This window comes from Drosophila melanogaster, chromosome 3R (genome assembly GCF_000001215.4).
Source record: "Drosophila melanogaster chromosome 3R".
In the NCBI taxonomy this organism is placed as follows: Eukaryota; Metazoa; Arthropoda; class Insecta; order Diptera; family Drosophilidae; genus Drosophila; species Drosophila melanogaster.
This window is the reverse complement of record NT_033777.3, coordinates 7,224,305-7,241,493: the sequence shown is the minus strand read 5'-3', so window position 1 is coordinate 7,241,493 and position 17,189 is coordinate 7,224,305. Positions and strand designations below refer to the sequence as shown.

General features: G+C 42.5%; 1 protein-coding gene across 1 annotated transcript; it reads right to left on the bottom strand.

Moving 5' to 3' along the window:
• Window positions 1–355: 355 nt before the first annotated feature.
• Window positions 356–17,080, bottom strand: thw (thawb). Its single transcript, NM_001104229.3, has 6 exons — window positions 17,030–17,080; window positions 16,242–16,569; window positions 5,790–5,837; window positions 4,222–4,268; window positions 3,898–4,164; window positions 356–3,836 (listed from the first exon to the last, which is right to left on the bottom strand). Exons 2-6 carry the CDS (start codon window positions 16,261–16,263, stop codon window positions 807–809), a joined length of 3,414 nt encoding a protein of 1,137 aa, NP_001097699.2. The 5' UTR covers window positions 16,264–16,569; window positions 17,030–17,080; the 3' UTR covers window positions 356–806.
• Window positions 17,081–17,189: the final 109 nt, after the last annotated feature.

Below are 17,189 nucleotides of genomic sequence, written 5' to 3'. Positions count from 1 at the left end.
ATAATAGCCATTTCAAGTGCAATGTAATTGCAATCTGATTCTACTTGTCCTTGCGAGTGGGAAATTCGATTTTCTTGCAAATGCATTCAACAGCTATGGTAAAAATATTTAAATTTCGACTGATTACATGATCGGCCTGACCTTACCAAAGATTTATATTAGAGCTGGAAAACGCAAAAGCCAATGGATTTATGTCAAGGCGATCGCAGAGTCTCTGTTGGGCTGTTGGGATTAACCAAGCAGACTTATTGAGAGGCCAGCTAAGTGGCAGTAGTAATAGTTTAATCAGTTAGCTGGCCAATAACCATTCATCACCCATCTCCAAAGTATTACGCTTATCTTTTCATTTATTTTTATATGTACTTTATTAAGTTTAAATAAATATTTACAAACAGACATCAAGACGTACAGATGGTTCAAATAGATCGCTCCTACTGGATACTCTGGTTGGAAAGTGTTCTCGTTCGTTAAGACTAAGCAGTAAGAAACTAATTTAATACAACTCTCGATTAAACTTAAACGGAAACTGCTTGGCTGGGCATCAGGAACAACCAAGTCTATGCCTGTTTTGGGCGTGGGAGTATTTCAGGGCTCTCATCGTCGAGTATTTCGATTACATATTTACAAACTAATTGCGCAATTGCATTGGCTAAACGAAGTCGATTAACAAGTAACTGGTTCAGAATCCAAATAGTTATAGGATGTTTTAGATTAAAGAAATTCAAACTGAATTGAAGAGGGGGAAGTGGAGTTGACTAAAGTTAGGCATTAACTCGCAAGGTCTAGGAACCGCCACCGTCCTCGCTCTATCGCCTGCTGCTGAACTTGGACGCCAGCGAATATAATGACTTGAGCAGCTCCAGGGCCCTGCGGTCCGAGTTGACCTCCAGTAGAGGGGCCGTCGTCGTCGTGGCCTCCTCCAGATCCTCGACGCGTATCTCGAACTTGGTGGTCTCCTCGTAGCTGCCTGCCCCCAACCCTGTCGTGGTGGGCAGATCCGTGGTTGTCGTATAGCCAGGCGTGGTACTGGTGAAGTATTCGGCTGCGGCGGCGCCACCACGTCGGAATGTGGTCACTGGGATGCGGTTGGTGGTGGTGGTCAATCTCTGCCTGGAGGTCTTGCCTCCAGCATGTGTTTTGCTATCAATATCGATTAGTGCGTTTAGCAGGTGCTTACGGCTCCTTTCCAGCGCCTTGCCATTGTGGTCATCGCAGGTCTGGATGAGCAGCAGCAGCAGACTTAGTACCTGGCGATCGTGCTCCGCTTTTGCCATGACGTTGCGCAGGTGCAGTGCCTCCTGTTCGTTGAGGCCACCGAACAACTTATTGGCAATCCTCTGCAGCCCACTACTGGAAGGCAGTGCGTCCCTGGGAATGTCGTAGCTACGGAAGATGTCCTCCCACTCGTAGCGAGATGGCGTGGGTGTGGTCACCCTGTAGGCAAATGGTGATGCTGTTGTAGAGGTGGAGGTTGTGGAACTGCTAGTGGAAGTTCTTTGCTCCTTCATCAGACCATCGTTGATGGTTAGGGGATCGAGGAAGTCCGTTTGCGACTTGAGTGCCCACGGATGCTCAGTGGGCTTGTGGGTCGTAACTAGCTTTTGAGGTCTAGCATCCTTGAGCAGATCGTTGCGAGACTTTACAAACGATTGCGTTTGCTGTTGCTGCAGAAACTCCTCTCCGGAATCCTGACTTGGCGGCGAAAGCTCCCCAGAGAACTCAAGGCCGCGATTCGTGCTACCTTCGTACAGCTCAGTGGTGGTGGAGAACTCTGGGGCCAGAGTAGAATCGAATTTATGGTTTATTTCCGCTGCAATGCTGTTCGGTGTGGGGGTGGTCGCGTCCGGCAATCCCTTGGTGGGCAGATAATACTTGGCAGTTCCATCACTGAAGAGCGACGGATCCGTTGTGGTCACGGGCTTAAAGTTGGGAGTACTTGGTGGCTCCGTAGGGCGAGCTCGGGCAGCCAGTTCCGCACGGAAAGTAGCTGGGTTATCAAGATAGCTGGACAAAGCGTTGGAGAAGATTTGAGCGATCTTTCGAGTTTCGGGTTTCTCCGCCAGTGCGCCAATGGTGGATCCAGTGCTGCCTATCTGCGGGTACTGCTGGTATTTCGATCCCGCTTCTGATTGGGTTCCGTTGGTCTGATTAGAGAGTAAGCCCGAACTAATATCCGACTCGCCAGCACCACGACCTTGGGCCGACTTCAGTCCAAACAGATTGCTGTACTTCTTCACGGTAGTATCACTCAGAAGACTCTTCTTGATATCGTCCGCATTGTCACTAATGGCTGGAGGATTCTCCGAGGTGGTTAGTAGAGCAGTGGTGTCCGATGGCTTGATAGTTGGAAGTGGTGGCTTCACGGATAGCTTGGTTTGAACACCAGTTTTGTCTACCTTCTCCGACTTATCCTTCTTACTCAGGGAATTAATAGTTTCATTGTGCTCTTGTGCAAAGTATTTGGCAAATGAAACCAGGGCATCTGGACCGGAGGAAGGTGGAATCTCTAGGCCAACTCTAGCGGGAGCTGCCGCCGCAGCATTTAGCTCCACGTCCTCGAACTGATCCTTCAAGAGATTCATTGTTTTCAGCATATCCTGAACATTGCGGAAAACAGACTCTTCTTTTACAGGATTGGGGGCGAACAACAAGACATCCTCTCCAGCTGCACCGCCGGTATTCACTCTTGGCGACTTTCCACTCATGGGCAAATAAGTTGGACCGCTACTAGCGGCCGATGGTGAAGGTGTAGTTGGCAGATAATCCCGACTCTCGGTGGACTTCGACGGGGGTCGGAACTCGCCGGAACTGGCCACATCATAGTGATGGCGCATGCCAATGATGACCGGCTTGAAGGTGCTGTCTAGTTCGATGCTGGCGCTAGCGGTGGGCTTGACCTTTGGAGCCACAGAGGATTCAATAAAAATACCTGAGCTGGCACTTCCGAATCTGTGAGGATTGGGTGTTGTGGCCACATGACCACCCTTGATGTAGTTTAATTTGCCCTCGGTGCTCTTCGACTTTACCAAACTGGGCACAGTGGGAGTGTAGAATGGCGTGGATTTGCTGGGCTCAAGACGACGTACGGTGGAATGGCTCCCGGTGGAATAGTGAGCTGTGGTTTGTGGCACTGATCGGGTAGAATGAGCTTCAAAGAACTCGGGCTTTTCCTTGGATTGGCCGGGGGTGGGCCTTTCCCTCTCCTTGCTGTGTTCCTCACTTCCACTGTAACGATGCTGTCCTCGCTGTCCATTTCGTGCTCTTTCAGTGGAGACTCCCCTTTCCTGGGTGGCAACCGGTGTCCTGAGACGTGCAGGTTTTAGGACCGTGATGTCATCGTTACGATTCGGGTTGCTCTCCTTATTGGTTCTCCGCTTGCCGGAACCGCTAACAAATGACGAGCTTTCCGCAGTAATCTGACTCTCTTGATCGTTACTATTGTTATCGATGCTGGGTAGAACCTTGCGCTGCTTCTCACCAGACACATCATCAAAGTCCACACTCTCCACTGAGGCGGGCACATCTTCCGTGGAATCGATACGTCTGTCCGGATTGGCTCGCGGTGCAGCAGACCTTCCCTGTCCAGCAACTGGGGTGACTTTGGGTTTAATGTTAAGCCCACCGCCCACGATATTAAATCCCTGCACGGGAACAGAAGGACGCACGCGATGCACTCGCTGCTTGTTGAGGATCTCTGCACTCTCTGCGTAATAGCCCGAGGATCCCAGACAGTTGACCTTAAACCACCAGTCGCAGGTGAGCTCGCTCTGCTGAAAGATCGTGCCATTAGGGCAGAGAAACGAGATCTTACGGCCCTCCTCACAGATATGAAAGACCTATGGAGATATGAAGAGTTAGTTAAGTTTACACATTATTTTGGCATACTTATTATTTTACCTGACAATCGGTTTCCATGTCGGCAAAGTAGCCGTTGCCATATGAACGGCAACTGAACGAGGTCTTCGGAATTCGTGGGTAGATGGGAAAGTCGATGCCCGGTCGCCCAACAACTCCTTGGTACACCTCGTAATCAACATCCTCATCAGAAGCACGCTTCTTTAAGTGGTGCTTGTGTTCATTGCAGTTCGTATGGGCCTCATAGCGTTCCTCCTCGAATTGAGTAGCTCCCGTTTGCTTAGCTAAAATCCGGGCTGGAGTTCGATACTATCAATCAAAAGTGATGTTAGACTTATGCTCAACTGGAAGTTCAATTCCACATACCTTTGATTCTGCGCTTGTATAGCCAAGGATTACCAGTACAATTAAAGCTGCAATGATTTATAAATAGTAGTTTTATTAAAACAATGTTGATTACTTGAATGCTTTTTATGTAAAAATATATACATATTTAAAATAACATTTCACAAAAATACCCAATCTTTTTCAGCCCCAACTACACTTCTATACAATGATACTATGCTCAATTTAAAGCTGGAACGCACGATCTTATAACAAAAAGGAATTCTTTTAATGCAGCTTTTCGTGCAATTATTTTCTTTATGAATACATTCGGTTGGCCATTTTACCGTGAATTCTCTAGCCGTGTTTGGCCAAACCGCTCTTCAGGTTTCGATTCTTCTGTGCAATTAGAATGCCTTGTTGCTGGTGAGTCCACAGACCTTGACTTTTCCACTTAACTTGGATGGCAGACATTGCCAAATTATGCAAGAGTTGGCTACTGGGACTGGGACTAGCTGGAAGTGACTGACCTCAGGCCCCCTCGAAATGCAATAATTAAATTTTAAAGCATAAAAACAATTAAAGAAAGACACAGAAATAAAAAAGTCATGATGAACTACGTCTTAAGTGGCGGCCGGCAGAGGAAGATGTCAGCCGCAGAGGGTTATTGAATAACCAAAATAGCCACAAGATTCAAGGCCCACTTGCTGCATAATCACAGCGATTAAGTGAATCATCGGAGAAGACCCACTGAAAATTTGGTCGCGGGTGTCGGTGTTGCTATTGCTATTGCTATAGCTATCGCTGCCTTATTCAAATTAAACAATTGCCCATAATTTGTGCCCGCTGATTGGCAAGCGAGCTCAAATTCGAACGGCCGCCTCATCAACCATACGCCACGTTGTACGCGCATCAATTTCGGAACTGTCCGATCAATTCGATTGGGTTCGTGCCCCTCGCAGCGGGATGGTCTGCCAACTTAATTGAGAGGTGCTGTCGATGGACGCGTAATTACTCAAAGACCGAAAGGCCCAAAGAAGATTGCCGGCCATTGTTGGTTTTATTCGGCCGCGAGATGAGCTGTCACTTATGCCCACTTGCCATCTGGGTCTCGGCCAACACGCCCGTCCTAATGAGCCGTTATAAATTGCATTTCCCAGGCCCTCTGCCGACTTGGCCGATCCATTAATTCAAATCAAAGTCACATTTAATCTAAATCCGAATCTGAACTGTGTGTTGGAACTTTTTTTTGTCGCACGTCAAGTCAGCAAATGAAGATGGCTCACGCAACCTGGCCAAGACAAAGGGGCATTAACGCAATCTCGGCCGCTTTGCCGCCCACGCTTTGCGGCACACGCACAGCCATCAACCGTTAGTCGGTGATCTATGATGGGAAAATTATGAGCTGACAAGGTCAAGGATGTTGCCAACTCGAAGAATGCTTTTTATTTGCCCAATTATTTAAATGGACAATCAAATATATTGATCTAAAAATATAAAATACATCATTCAATTTACAGGTTTTCTAAGATGGAAGAATAGAGGGATGAAAAATCTCTGATTAAATATGCTATTTTTTCAGTTGTGACCTCTTGAACTTATCAACTTACCGCACAACAAGTTGAGCTGCGTACACCGCATTTTGTATTTGGAATTGCCTGAAAGAGGGAAGCAAAGATACAAATGTTTAGCTAGTTAACAAAATTATGAATATTTATTGCACAAGATTGTGGGAGACTCCAAAATATAGGGATGAGAGAAACGGAAAAATAATTATTGTCGAAAACACGTACACACAACAAGGCGCCTTATTGGGTAATGGAAATTATACGAAAACAGCGGCAGAAATAATAATAAATGTACTCTGGGCTTGCACAAATCGGCGGAGGAGAGTTGTCAATGCGCCGAAGAAAACAAACAAAGCGCAGAAGGCTCTCAGCGATTGCATAATCGGTAGACGCCCACAAACGCATGCAGAAATTTACGGCAGATCGTTAGATATATCTGGTCGCCAAATATACTCGTAGATATTTTGAGAGGAGCAGAGAGTTGAATATGCAGATTCGCAACGAGTTCCGTGTACCACGGGGTGTATGCGCAATAAATTATTACATTTTAGGCTAACCCAGCCAAAATCCGATTGGGCTTGCGGCTGCCCAGGAACAGATGTCAGGCGCCGGCCAGGAGTTATTCAGTTAGTCAGTCAGTCATTCAGGCAGTCAGTCAGTCAGTCAGTGAGGCAGTGAGACAGTCAGTCAGTTCCCCAAGACATTCACTTCGCTATAGGTATACGTTAGTCGTTCGCTTCCGTCAGCTCAATTTTGCAGCTGTTGTCGCTGCTTTTCCCGTAGTTACTGTAGTGTTTGTAGTTTCTGCGTACTTTGCATAATTTTAGATAATTGTTTTAATTTGCACAACAGCAAACAATATCAAAACTGGGGGAGACACCAGCAAGAGTCACAGAGAGATCAGCTCCAACCGGCCTGCCCGGCGACACTCTTTCAATTAAATCATTTTCAATGGTTCGGGTAATTACCCAAACGTCAAGACAATAGATCTGTTTTCTTTACGTAATGCGGCTATATTCAATAACAATGCAAAATCGAACAGAGTCTCGAAATTTCATTCGATGCGAACATAAATTTAAATTGAAGTTAGCTGCAGTTGTTTAAGACAGCGAAGATTCTGCTTTTATGCATTGTCTGCTGGATTCTTTGATTGCCGAAATTGCTTTTTGTATTTAAATTTGTTGATTGCCTTGGCGGGGTTCTCGGCTCCCAGTGGCTGTTTGCACAAAATATTCTCACACCTAAATTTAATTTCGTCAAAATAGCGTAATGTTGGTAAACAAAATGAAATTGCAGCAGTCACTTTAGTAATAGCATGCACAGGCTTGGCATTAAAATTTAATAAAAATTGTAAATTAAGTCGATTAGCCAAGCGATCTGTAAAAGTTCAAGAGTGCCTCTAGCCGTCTGCACAAATTTTAATTTCAATTCACGATTCTCGACTTGCAATTACACGAATCAAGAGTTTGTCATTGTCAAGGCTTTGCCAAATCGAATTGAATTGCTTTAAGTGGCGATTAGTTTTGCGAAGGTCGAATTTGGTTTGGTTCATCCGAGAATTCATCTAATGGTCGTATTTATAAGTTCCTTTTAATGAATAAGCTTCGTCGATAAATTATATTTCTTGGCCGCCAATTCCTCTCGACGGATTCATTGGATGATATTAATCAAGTCGTTTGCACAATAAATCATAAGAAAGCAACGCAAGAAATTCAATCATCTAGGTGGCAAAAGTGTGGCTGGAAAGTGTTCAACGGCAACAATGACGAATAAGGAAGTTTCGCCGCCAAATCATTATCATGGGGGCAACAAAAAATGTCAACGCGATGGTAAGAGCAGGTGTTGTGTCAGCACAAAATAATAGAGAGAAAAAATAAAATAATAATAAGCTAGCGCCAGTTAACTACTTAAGGCTGAGGTTGCATTTTCCGCGCTTTGCCGAGGGTCTCCGCAATCAAAATTTAGTTCCGCCTTCAACACATGTACGTGTCGCAGGGGAGACGGGAATCCGGAGAGCTCGCGAGGGGTGTTTAGATGGATCTGTCAAGGATCGATGCATCCAGCGATTGCCCGGGTCGCTTTTGCAGACTCAAGTGGGATGGGGATTTTCGAGGGGCACACTCCTCGCATTGCAGCCAAATGTCTGTTAAATCGTTTTAACCTTTTTGTCAAGTTGCCGCTTAACCTTTACGGTTGCTGAGCTGACATGAAGGAAGCATTTGTTTTTTCCGCAGCTTTTTTTGTTGCTGTTGTTGTTTTTGCGCTTTTTGCCGCATTGTGTTGTGGCAAAGTGTTGAAACACAGAGCATAGAAACTAAGGCAAGCTGCTGCTTCTGCTGCCTTTTCCCCGTCGACCACATGTCGTATACGTGTTATTTGAAGATTTGATTTATTTGTTTTGGCTGTTCGCGCTGTTGGATTGCGGCGGCTTATCTGCCCGTCTGCCTTGCACTGGCTCTTGTGTGGCCTTCTCCGTCAGCGATCATGAATAAATGGGATTTGTTTAATATTATTTGAAGCTCGTGTGCAAGAGAAGTAAAGGAAAAATTTCACCTTTACCGATACTCATTATGAAACGGCTGACTCGCCTTGCCGGCCATTCCTGTTGGGAAAAATTGCATAAAGCCAGCGCATCTTCAATCGAAGCCCCCACGGTTAATACAGCAGACTAAGGAAAATCTAAAACTTGATTGCCACTTTTTGTTTGCTCAGCGCGATTGGGAGTGCCAGGCAGGTGTGTATGGATATGCTGGTCATTTGGTTAATGGTGGGAGAGAAATTGTCTGCCGACGCCAAAAGCCATTGGCATCCTTGGGAATAAGCTACCGAGTCACGAAGACCTTAAGGAGTAACTTGAACGTTCTGGGAATCCCGTGTTTTATTTTTTAAAGTATATGTTATACCTACTTGATTTAACAGTACGTATTCCAGTTTCCTGTCTAAGTCATTTGTTTTGTTTTTTTTTTTTTTCATTTGTTCGTCTCCGAGTTCAGCAAATGGTATGCAAATTTCTATCAATTAATCACCAGAATGCTACTTACATGCTGCTATACATACATTCCGTCATACCATTTAAACTTAACCCAAAGCTGAATTAAAACAACCCCTAATTAACATGTTAAACATTTCAAATGTCTACGTATAGTTTTTTTGGCCTGGCCTTTTTAAGATGAACTGTGTGAAAAATGTCATTATAAATGCATAAGAGTCTTAGCCGAGCAAATCACTTGGCTCTGACTGTGGTTCCCAGGCAAATGTTTTGAAAGTGCTTTTGAGCATTTTGTTTATTTATTAAACAACAGATTTGGCAAGCATCATTTGTTGGTCTCTTTGTTGTTTCTAAATCTCTTACGAGGCGGGCAATTAAAACCATATCTTATATTGGCACATCCGAGCTATGAAGATAACTTTTCGGGATAGCCCATAAAAAAAGCCCCATTGTGCTGGGCATTTTGGGACTTATTTCCCTTGTTTCTCGCGCTTTTCTGACCCATAAATCATCTGAATGATGTGCGTTTTCATATTTGAATAATTTTGCGGGATGGTACAAAAACTCATAATTGGATTACCGAATAAATATTTATTGCTGTCCGTTCGGGTACCTGCACCTCCGCTTTGAATGACAGATGTGCTTTGAAAAATGGGTCGGGACCGGTGCAGCTTAAACGTACATATATCAAAGTGATTTCAGCCAGCTCAAGTGAAAAATGTATTACTTGATTTGAGTTTGAAATATATTTGTTTTGGTAAACAATTCATCATTCACAGATCGCACGATGAATTTATGACACAACATGTACCCGGTGACATTTTGTTTGGCCAACAATTAATCACAAACTATTTAGTTATCCCCAAATCACCGAAGCACAAGGAACCAACGGCAAAAAAAAACCCAAGTGTTAATGTGCGTCGGACAAGGCATGTAAATTTTGCAACAACCAGACTTTTTGTTAAGCATTTTTTAAAAATCGTAGCCCCAGAGATTCAAGATAGCCAACCAGACTGCGGCTGCGTCTGATGATGCTTCTGGCGCGATGCTGATGCTGATGCATATGCAGATGCATTGACCTACGTGTCGCTGATGCACCCAGACATTAGTGTGGTAGCAATTATTTCCACTGATGTTGTTACTCTTGCGGCAACCTCACAGTTTTTGGGCCCCAGTTCGCCCGAAGGGGCTCTGCGTCAGTTGCATTTCATAGCCGCCAGAGTTCGACGTGCTAATAGATTTTGAGGTCAAATGCAATCATTTTGGCTGCTGGCGCTGCTGCATGCTGCTTTTTCCGCCTCTGATACAATTTTCGGCCGCTTTTTGCCCAAAAATTCTTGTGCATTTCCGTACAGCGTTTTTGTGTGGACCACTCATTAGCAATTTGTGTGGCTTTGGGGCGAGAATGAGACGAAAAAAGAACCGAAATACCCTGGCGGTCGGAGGCAGAGCAGAAGTCACTTTGACGCTTCGTGGCAGCCGCCTGTCAACTGCTTCACACTTGGTCCATTGAGGGCGAGTCGGAGTTTCGAGCGCATTCATGTGCCTAGGCTTAAAGGGAACTCAATTTGTTTGGGCCCAGCAAATTGCTGGCGATTTGTAAGGCAGCGAAAAACATTTAGCGCCAAATGGGTAGATGATATTTATTTTTTTCGGTGAAGCTCGGCTATTTGCGTTGCGCCCCAGCAATTTTTCATGCAAGAGCTGCCGCGGGACGGGATCTGCCATCGGCATCCCGCCGATGCTAGTGGCTGGCCCATTTCGTAGTCATTTTCAAGCAGTTCCAAATGTTCAAGTGGGCGGTGTTTGATGCTACTTAATTATTGGTTAAAAATATTTTTGTTGTTTGCTCAGCAGAAGAATGCCATATCAAGCTATTGTAATAACGAGAGTAGCGCTCACACTATGCTTAACTAGCATTATATCATTAATGACGCCAAGGTAATTGCAGAGTTTCGGGTTACAACGCCATGCCGAGGAGTTGGTCCCTTTGACGGAAGCTATACTATAGCTACTTAATGCGAATTCGGGTCTCTCAGAATTTAAATCGGAATTTATAATTCGATTCTTTAATGCACATCAAATATCTTCTAGCCAATTAAATCTAGCTTTAATGGACAAACGGAGCAATAATGGTCTATTAAAATCCCTAATCTTGTTTTATATTGGCATCAGTTTAATGACTATTCTGGGCCATAAAAAATATATTCAATAAATGTCAACCAGATTTAGCATTCTTCGAAACAAAAGAATTTAGCAAAAAACTTGATTTAAAATGGAGTAAACAAGGCGGATTCATATACAGAACATCCCCCAATGCCGATAAGCGTTAAATAAATGTTTAATGAACATCAGTACCTTAAATTGAGACTCAAAAAATTTGATGAAAACACGTTTCAATGAACCCAATTTATTTTTTACTTCGAGAAAGTATTTTAAAAAAATATTTTGGTCGTCGGTCGGAAATTCAGAGAACAGATAACAAACACAACGAAAATTAACTTGAAAATATTTGGGAACATGATTGCCATATAATTAAATTGATACTCTAAACTTACAGAAAACTGGTTGCAATTATGCATCCCATTTGGTTTTTGTGAAAGTATTACAAAAAAATACGATATATTATCTTCGCCTGAAGATGAACAGAGCCCAATCCGGTTCGCTATAGCTATGTTGCCAATCTCCCAATTCCTGTATTGCCACCTCCAAGTCCGACAATTCGCGCTGTGTCATCGATTGAAGGCACACATGCGGAAATTAATCGCCCGCCAGTGCTCACATAACAATAGAGTTGTCACCGAGAAGATATATAACTTTCTGTAGGATGTGCCGAGTTTTCCCTAATAGCCAAAAATATCAAAAGATAACAATTGAAAACGCCGCTCAGCCAGTTCCAATTGCTATGAGGCAACATACGGGACTCGAGCTGCAAAGCGCAATTTATGACAGCCCGGGCGGTATCAGACACGCCGGCAACAATTGCAGCAGAAAACCAGTAGCACCAAACACCAACAACTAGCAAGCCAAGTCGAGCGGCAATTAATAAGTAATTGCTGTTGACGTCGTCGGTAGTTGCCACAGATGAAATTGTTGCACGTCGAATTCGTTCTTTTGTTTGGCTCGATTTGTAGATTACGCATATTTGGGTCAACGTTTGTTATCAGAGACCCATGTATTTATGTCACCTGGTTAAATAATCATCTCCCGACTTAATTACAGCCAACAACAATGGCCACTTTTATCTGAGTCAGTGGGGATTTGATGCTTTTCTTCGCCGTGCTTTTCCTCGTCGAGTTGGTCTTTTTGTGATTGCTTCAACTTGCACCCATCTTCATGCACTCACATCGTGCACATGTGTGTTGTTGGCCTACAGCAACCGAGATGCGAATTAGTTGCTTATTGTTCGGAGTAATTGTTTCTTGTTTGCCTGACGCCGCGTAAATGAAAGTCACTTTTGATTTGGATTTTGTTATGATTTCGTTGTTCGTTTAGTGTGCCAGTGGCGGAAAATGAAAAAGTTCAAGCGGAAATTACCAGGAAAATTACATTTTTGTTTGCTTATAGTCAGAAAACGTAATATGAGTCGCATTAGGATTAGTTCATAGCTGAACACGATTCTAGAGGCTTCCCTTCGAACTTTAAACAAAAGACTTAGGCAACGAACTTGACTTTGGAACGACTAAAAAAAATGCTTTTGTTGCTATTGCTTCTTTTTGCCATTTCGAAGCGCGCGGCTTTAAGCGACAAGTATTAAAAATTTTAAAGTTTTTTTCCCGCGTTGTTTTGGGGCAGCAAACATGATTATGACTGTTGAAAGCTCTTGTCATTTGGTTGCCTCGATTGCCGCGCTCGATTGTGCTTGAACATATCAAATGATGTTGAGGAATTAAATTCCAAATTGGTTTCTGTTTTGATTTATTGTATTGGTTTTTAATGGTAAACATGTAAGGTAGGCGTCTCTAATTGGCTGCCCGCTGTTTGAATTCAATCAGTGTTTGATATTGATACCAATTTGTGAGTGTTGCCTACCTAAGTAGTGTCTATATGATGATTATTGACTCTGTATTCCGGTTTATATTTGTTGGTAAAACTAAAGGCACTGCCAAAGTACTTTTAGTGGCGAAATACCAGTGGGAACTATTTTCGATTAAAAATGTATTGCCCAACACCTTTGTGAGAACGCAACTTTTATATTTTAGCCTTGTCAGACACCTCTTGAAAAATCTCATAAGTGTCTTCATATTTTATATGCTGTTTTATGAATCAAAAGCTAGCCGATAACCAGTTTTTTAGTGGTGATCGCGAAGAATAAATGGGCATCCTTAGCGCGAGCCACATGATATCACTCGCTCGAATTAGATCCTGCCAAAGACGTAAACAAACACAGAAGTGACTCAAAGATTCCAGAATCAGGTTTTCAAGCAACTGTAAAATCTCGAATAAATTAGCCAGATATCAAAACTTAGATAAATACAATATGCGTAGAAAGAAAGCGCTTCGCGAAACTTGTTCTGCGGCTTTGTGACTGAAAAAGCATTGCTCATTTTTTATTGTTTACCAAATGATACATATGATAATAAAGATTATTAGCTATTAAAACCAAACTTCACTTCGACTGCTCGCACCAAAGCGAACTCGTAATTAAAAAAGATGCTCCCAAGTAAATACGATCTAATTTGTTTAGCTTCCAAAAGGTGCTTAATGCTAAATAATAAAATGTTTATGTGCAGCAACTTACTGTCTAACTTGGAAACTTATTCTCCATGAAGTTCACCTTAGAGCATGCAGATCAAAAAGCCATTCAACTGGCGGCCCTAAAATGGTCTAAACGTAGCATGTCATGCCATGGAGGTCAGCATCTTGGCCTGACATTTAGAAACGGCTATGGCTATATCTGGGTGGATGTGGATGCGGATGGGGTCCATTAAAGACTGACGAACGCTACGCAATTCGCAACGCACGTGGTCTTGATGAACTGCTGGCATTTAGCCGGCGAAGGAATATAATGATCATATTTTAAGTCTTTACGTAATTGAACACTTTACGCATTCCGATAAATAACTATTATTAGGGAAATGCTTGATGTAGCATGAATTTGATAAATTGTAGCTGTGTAAGCGCTTGAGTTAAAGATATAATTTTATTTTAACACTTCAGCACATTCAGCAAAGTACCGTTGCAAAATTCACACAATTCCTTTGAAAAGTTCAAGTTCGTTGGTTTTTCTTTTCTATTTGTTCACGAAAAAAATTTACAAATGGGCTTTTTATTGCTCAAGTGCACTCGACTGACATTTTGCGAGCTGACAATAACGTCTAAAAAAGTGGCCTTTTTAGTTCGGGTTTTTTCTCGTTGCAAGTTCGTTGTCAAAGTCTTTCATTTTTTGCAGCTGCCAAAATAAGCCCCTCAAATGGACATAGTAAAAACTAACAAGAAAATTACGAATCGTAATATAAACTTCAGACCGCATAGAATACGCTGAAATCTTGAATTTGTTAAAGAAAAAATACAAAACATGAACATTATTTACACTTCATTAATCACTGAAGACAGGCCGCAAAAACAACATCAGCATAGCATCTTAGAGCGGCAACAATTGTGAGGTTGTTTGTTTTGTCTACAAGGAATCGCTAGATACTTTTACTCGTATCTCTCAGATGCGGCTCATTGGCTTTTCAGCGATGCGCACGCAGCACCAGTTAACGCATCAACACTTGAATAGGATGCAGGCTACACGACTACAGCTATTAGAGACAACGCTGCCCCGGTTGCTGTAGGGGAATCCTCCTGTTGGGTATTGTTGCTTGAATGACTTTTTAATTTATTTGCCATTTCTTTCGCTGGCAACGTTAATGAGCAGACCGGGCCAGGCCAGACCAGACCAGAGTTGTCCAGAGCAGACCAACTTGGCCAGACCAGACTAGACCCCGGTTAAGACCCTAACAACAACACTCTCATTTTGAACTTTTATCTGGCCATCTGCAGACAACAACGGGCAAAATTATATTGTAGCATTTTGTTACATTTGGGGCAGCCGGCTTGCTTTATTTTTGTGCTCGCCTGCCTTCGGCTCGTCTCCCCAGTCAACTTTAACCTCCTGCCACATAAAACAAAAGCAGACCTCCCCCATCTTCTCTCCAGCCGCCTCTAAGTGTGTGGGTGTGTGGCGATGTGAAAGACGTTAAGTCACACATTTGGCCTAAATTTGTCTTTTCTCTTCGCCAGCCTTTCCTTTGTTCATTTGCGCCACGAGGCTGCATTGTAGAAGAAAATAAGAAACTGTGGCACCTCTTGACATTTAAGGCGCATTTCCCAATTCCTGCACTACTTTCTGCGGCCCTCTGGCCGAGTTGCTCACCCAGTAATCACGGGCTGAGCAGCAATCGAAATTATCTAACACAAAAATGTTGCAGCTGCGAATAGTTGTTTTTCATTTGTCTTTTTTTGGCCCAGCCCCCTCCCAAGGGTTTATTCTTAGCCGAGCAGCTACCGCTGCCGTTTATCCTTGAACTGTGTGCTCAGAGCCGCAAGCATTATCTTAGATTCGTTAATAACAATGCCAAGTCGAGACAACAATTGCGGTTGCAAATTTTGCAACACTAAATTTATGCAGTAAAAATTAGAAAACCTAAAAAACAAAAAATTAAATGCATGCCAGCGGTTCAGAGGCTTTTAATTGCCGTATCTATCTATTTATCTAAGCAAGCCAGCAATTTGCAAATTAATCATCAGCCAAAATTCACCTCGGGCATATTGAAGATTTATTAAAATTGCTCATCGTCTAATTTGGCAAGAACCAATTAATTTTTACATTGATCAGCAATAATGCAAGAAGCAAAGGTAATGCTAATTCTTTAATGGTCGTGACTTTGAATCTTCTCAAGAGCCAACTTGATTAGGTTATTGGTTTTAATGGATTAATAAACGGCTGCAGATCGCAGCTAATACAACAAAAAACACATAGATAACAGGAAATAAGAAATATATTTGAAAATAAGAATTTTATAAAAAGCGACGATTTAAATCCAAACCAAAAAAAACCAATCTAAGGTTTTAAAATTTTAAATCGATACTACCAAATGAAATAGTCTTTTTACTCAGTAAAGAACTTATATTAATTACTTCTAGGCCTCGACAATTATTTAAATGTGTTCTTTTATTATTATTTGTTTTGAAGTAGTAAAAATGCTATTTGCATAACCTACAAGAGCCTCCATTAAATAACCTCTTCATTATGCAGCCAATACATTGAAACTTTACCTGCATCTTGGCATACTGACAGACTAAAAGTGGTAATAAAATTATGTGGAAAATGCATGCCATAAATCTAAGTAAGATGATGCCTAGTGAAAGGCAACAGATGGTGCACACATATGCGTTTTTTATCCATTCATGCGTACGGAATGCGTTTGGCATTTTATTAAAAGCGATTCAGCTGTCGATCTGCCAAGCTGTCGAAATCCCCATCTAGGTATTCTCAGACGCAGAATGCGCTCACTCACCTTTAAGCGGCATCAACATCATTGGCAATGCTCTGAATGTCAGTTTGTGGAGCAGAAACACTCAGGTAAGTCAGGTTAAAAACTGTGGCAGCAACTCAATCTACCACAGCTTCCTTTTTTGCTTTCAGTTTCGTGATTGAAGTAATATGGAGGTTTTGCCGTAAACTTATTTATGACAAAGTTTTCCGCTCTCCGACTGGGTTTTATTCGTAGCGTTTTGTTGTTTCGGGCTTCTTGTGAATATTACTTAGATTGTTGCATATTATTCGTTATTGTTATTTATGTTGTCTCACTATGCTCGATTATTCGGTTTATTATTTGTTATGGGCTAGAGAGGGATCAGGTGGTAATGCACAGAAATCACGATTCAGTTGATGTTTTCGGTAGTAGCACAAAATCACTTCAAGCTGCTCAATGTCTGCACTATAAAGACGTCATTAGGGCGAAACTACCGTTTGGTAATCTCAAAGGAAAAAGGTAACCGATTTGGGACAAGTTCATATGAATGTTAACAAATAAACAAATTGGATATTGAATATTTGATTGCAGACTCAAGCTCGAAGTGATTTTGCTCCCTTGTTCGTGGGCTTAAATCCTTGATTCTTGAAAACTTCACAATAGATCCTTTTTAATTAATATTAAATATTGAATCACAAGCGTCCTTTTAAAAAATGTTTTGCTCCTTTAAAATTACGTAAACGTTATCTAAGATCTCAAGAGTTTGAAGTTTTGGCACAAAAAGCACTTTATTTTTCTTAAATTTATCACATCAGATTGGTTGAAAATACAGTAAGAGCCAGAGCCAGACGAACAGAAGACGTCTTCACCCGTACGATATTCACATTTGAATGTTTCAATTGGCAAATGCGGCGTCCAACTTTAGTAGCTGAGCGGCCCGCAGACTCGAGCTCTGTTTAGCGAAAACGCTCGCAAAGCCAGCGCAAAGAC

Excerpts from the sequence above, each read along its gene's own strand:
- thw (NM_001104229.3), bottom strand. The coding sequence starts at position 16,263 with ATGATGTTGATGCCGCTTAAAG. Across the intron at positions 4,269-5,789 it reads GCAGCTCAACTTGTTGTGCG|CTTTAATTGTACTGGTAATC; the intron begins GTAAGTTGATAA and ends AAATCATTGCAG. Across the intron at positions 3,837-3,897 it reads ACATGGAAACCGATTGTCAG|GTCTTTCATATCTGTGAGGA; the intron begins GTAAAATAATAA and ends ATATCTCCATAG.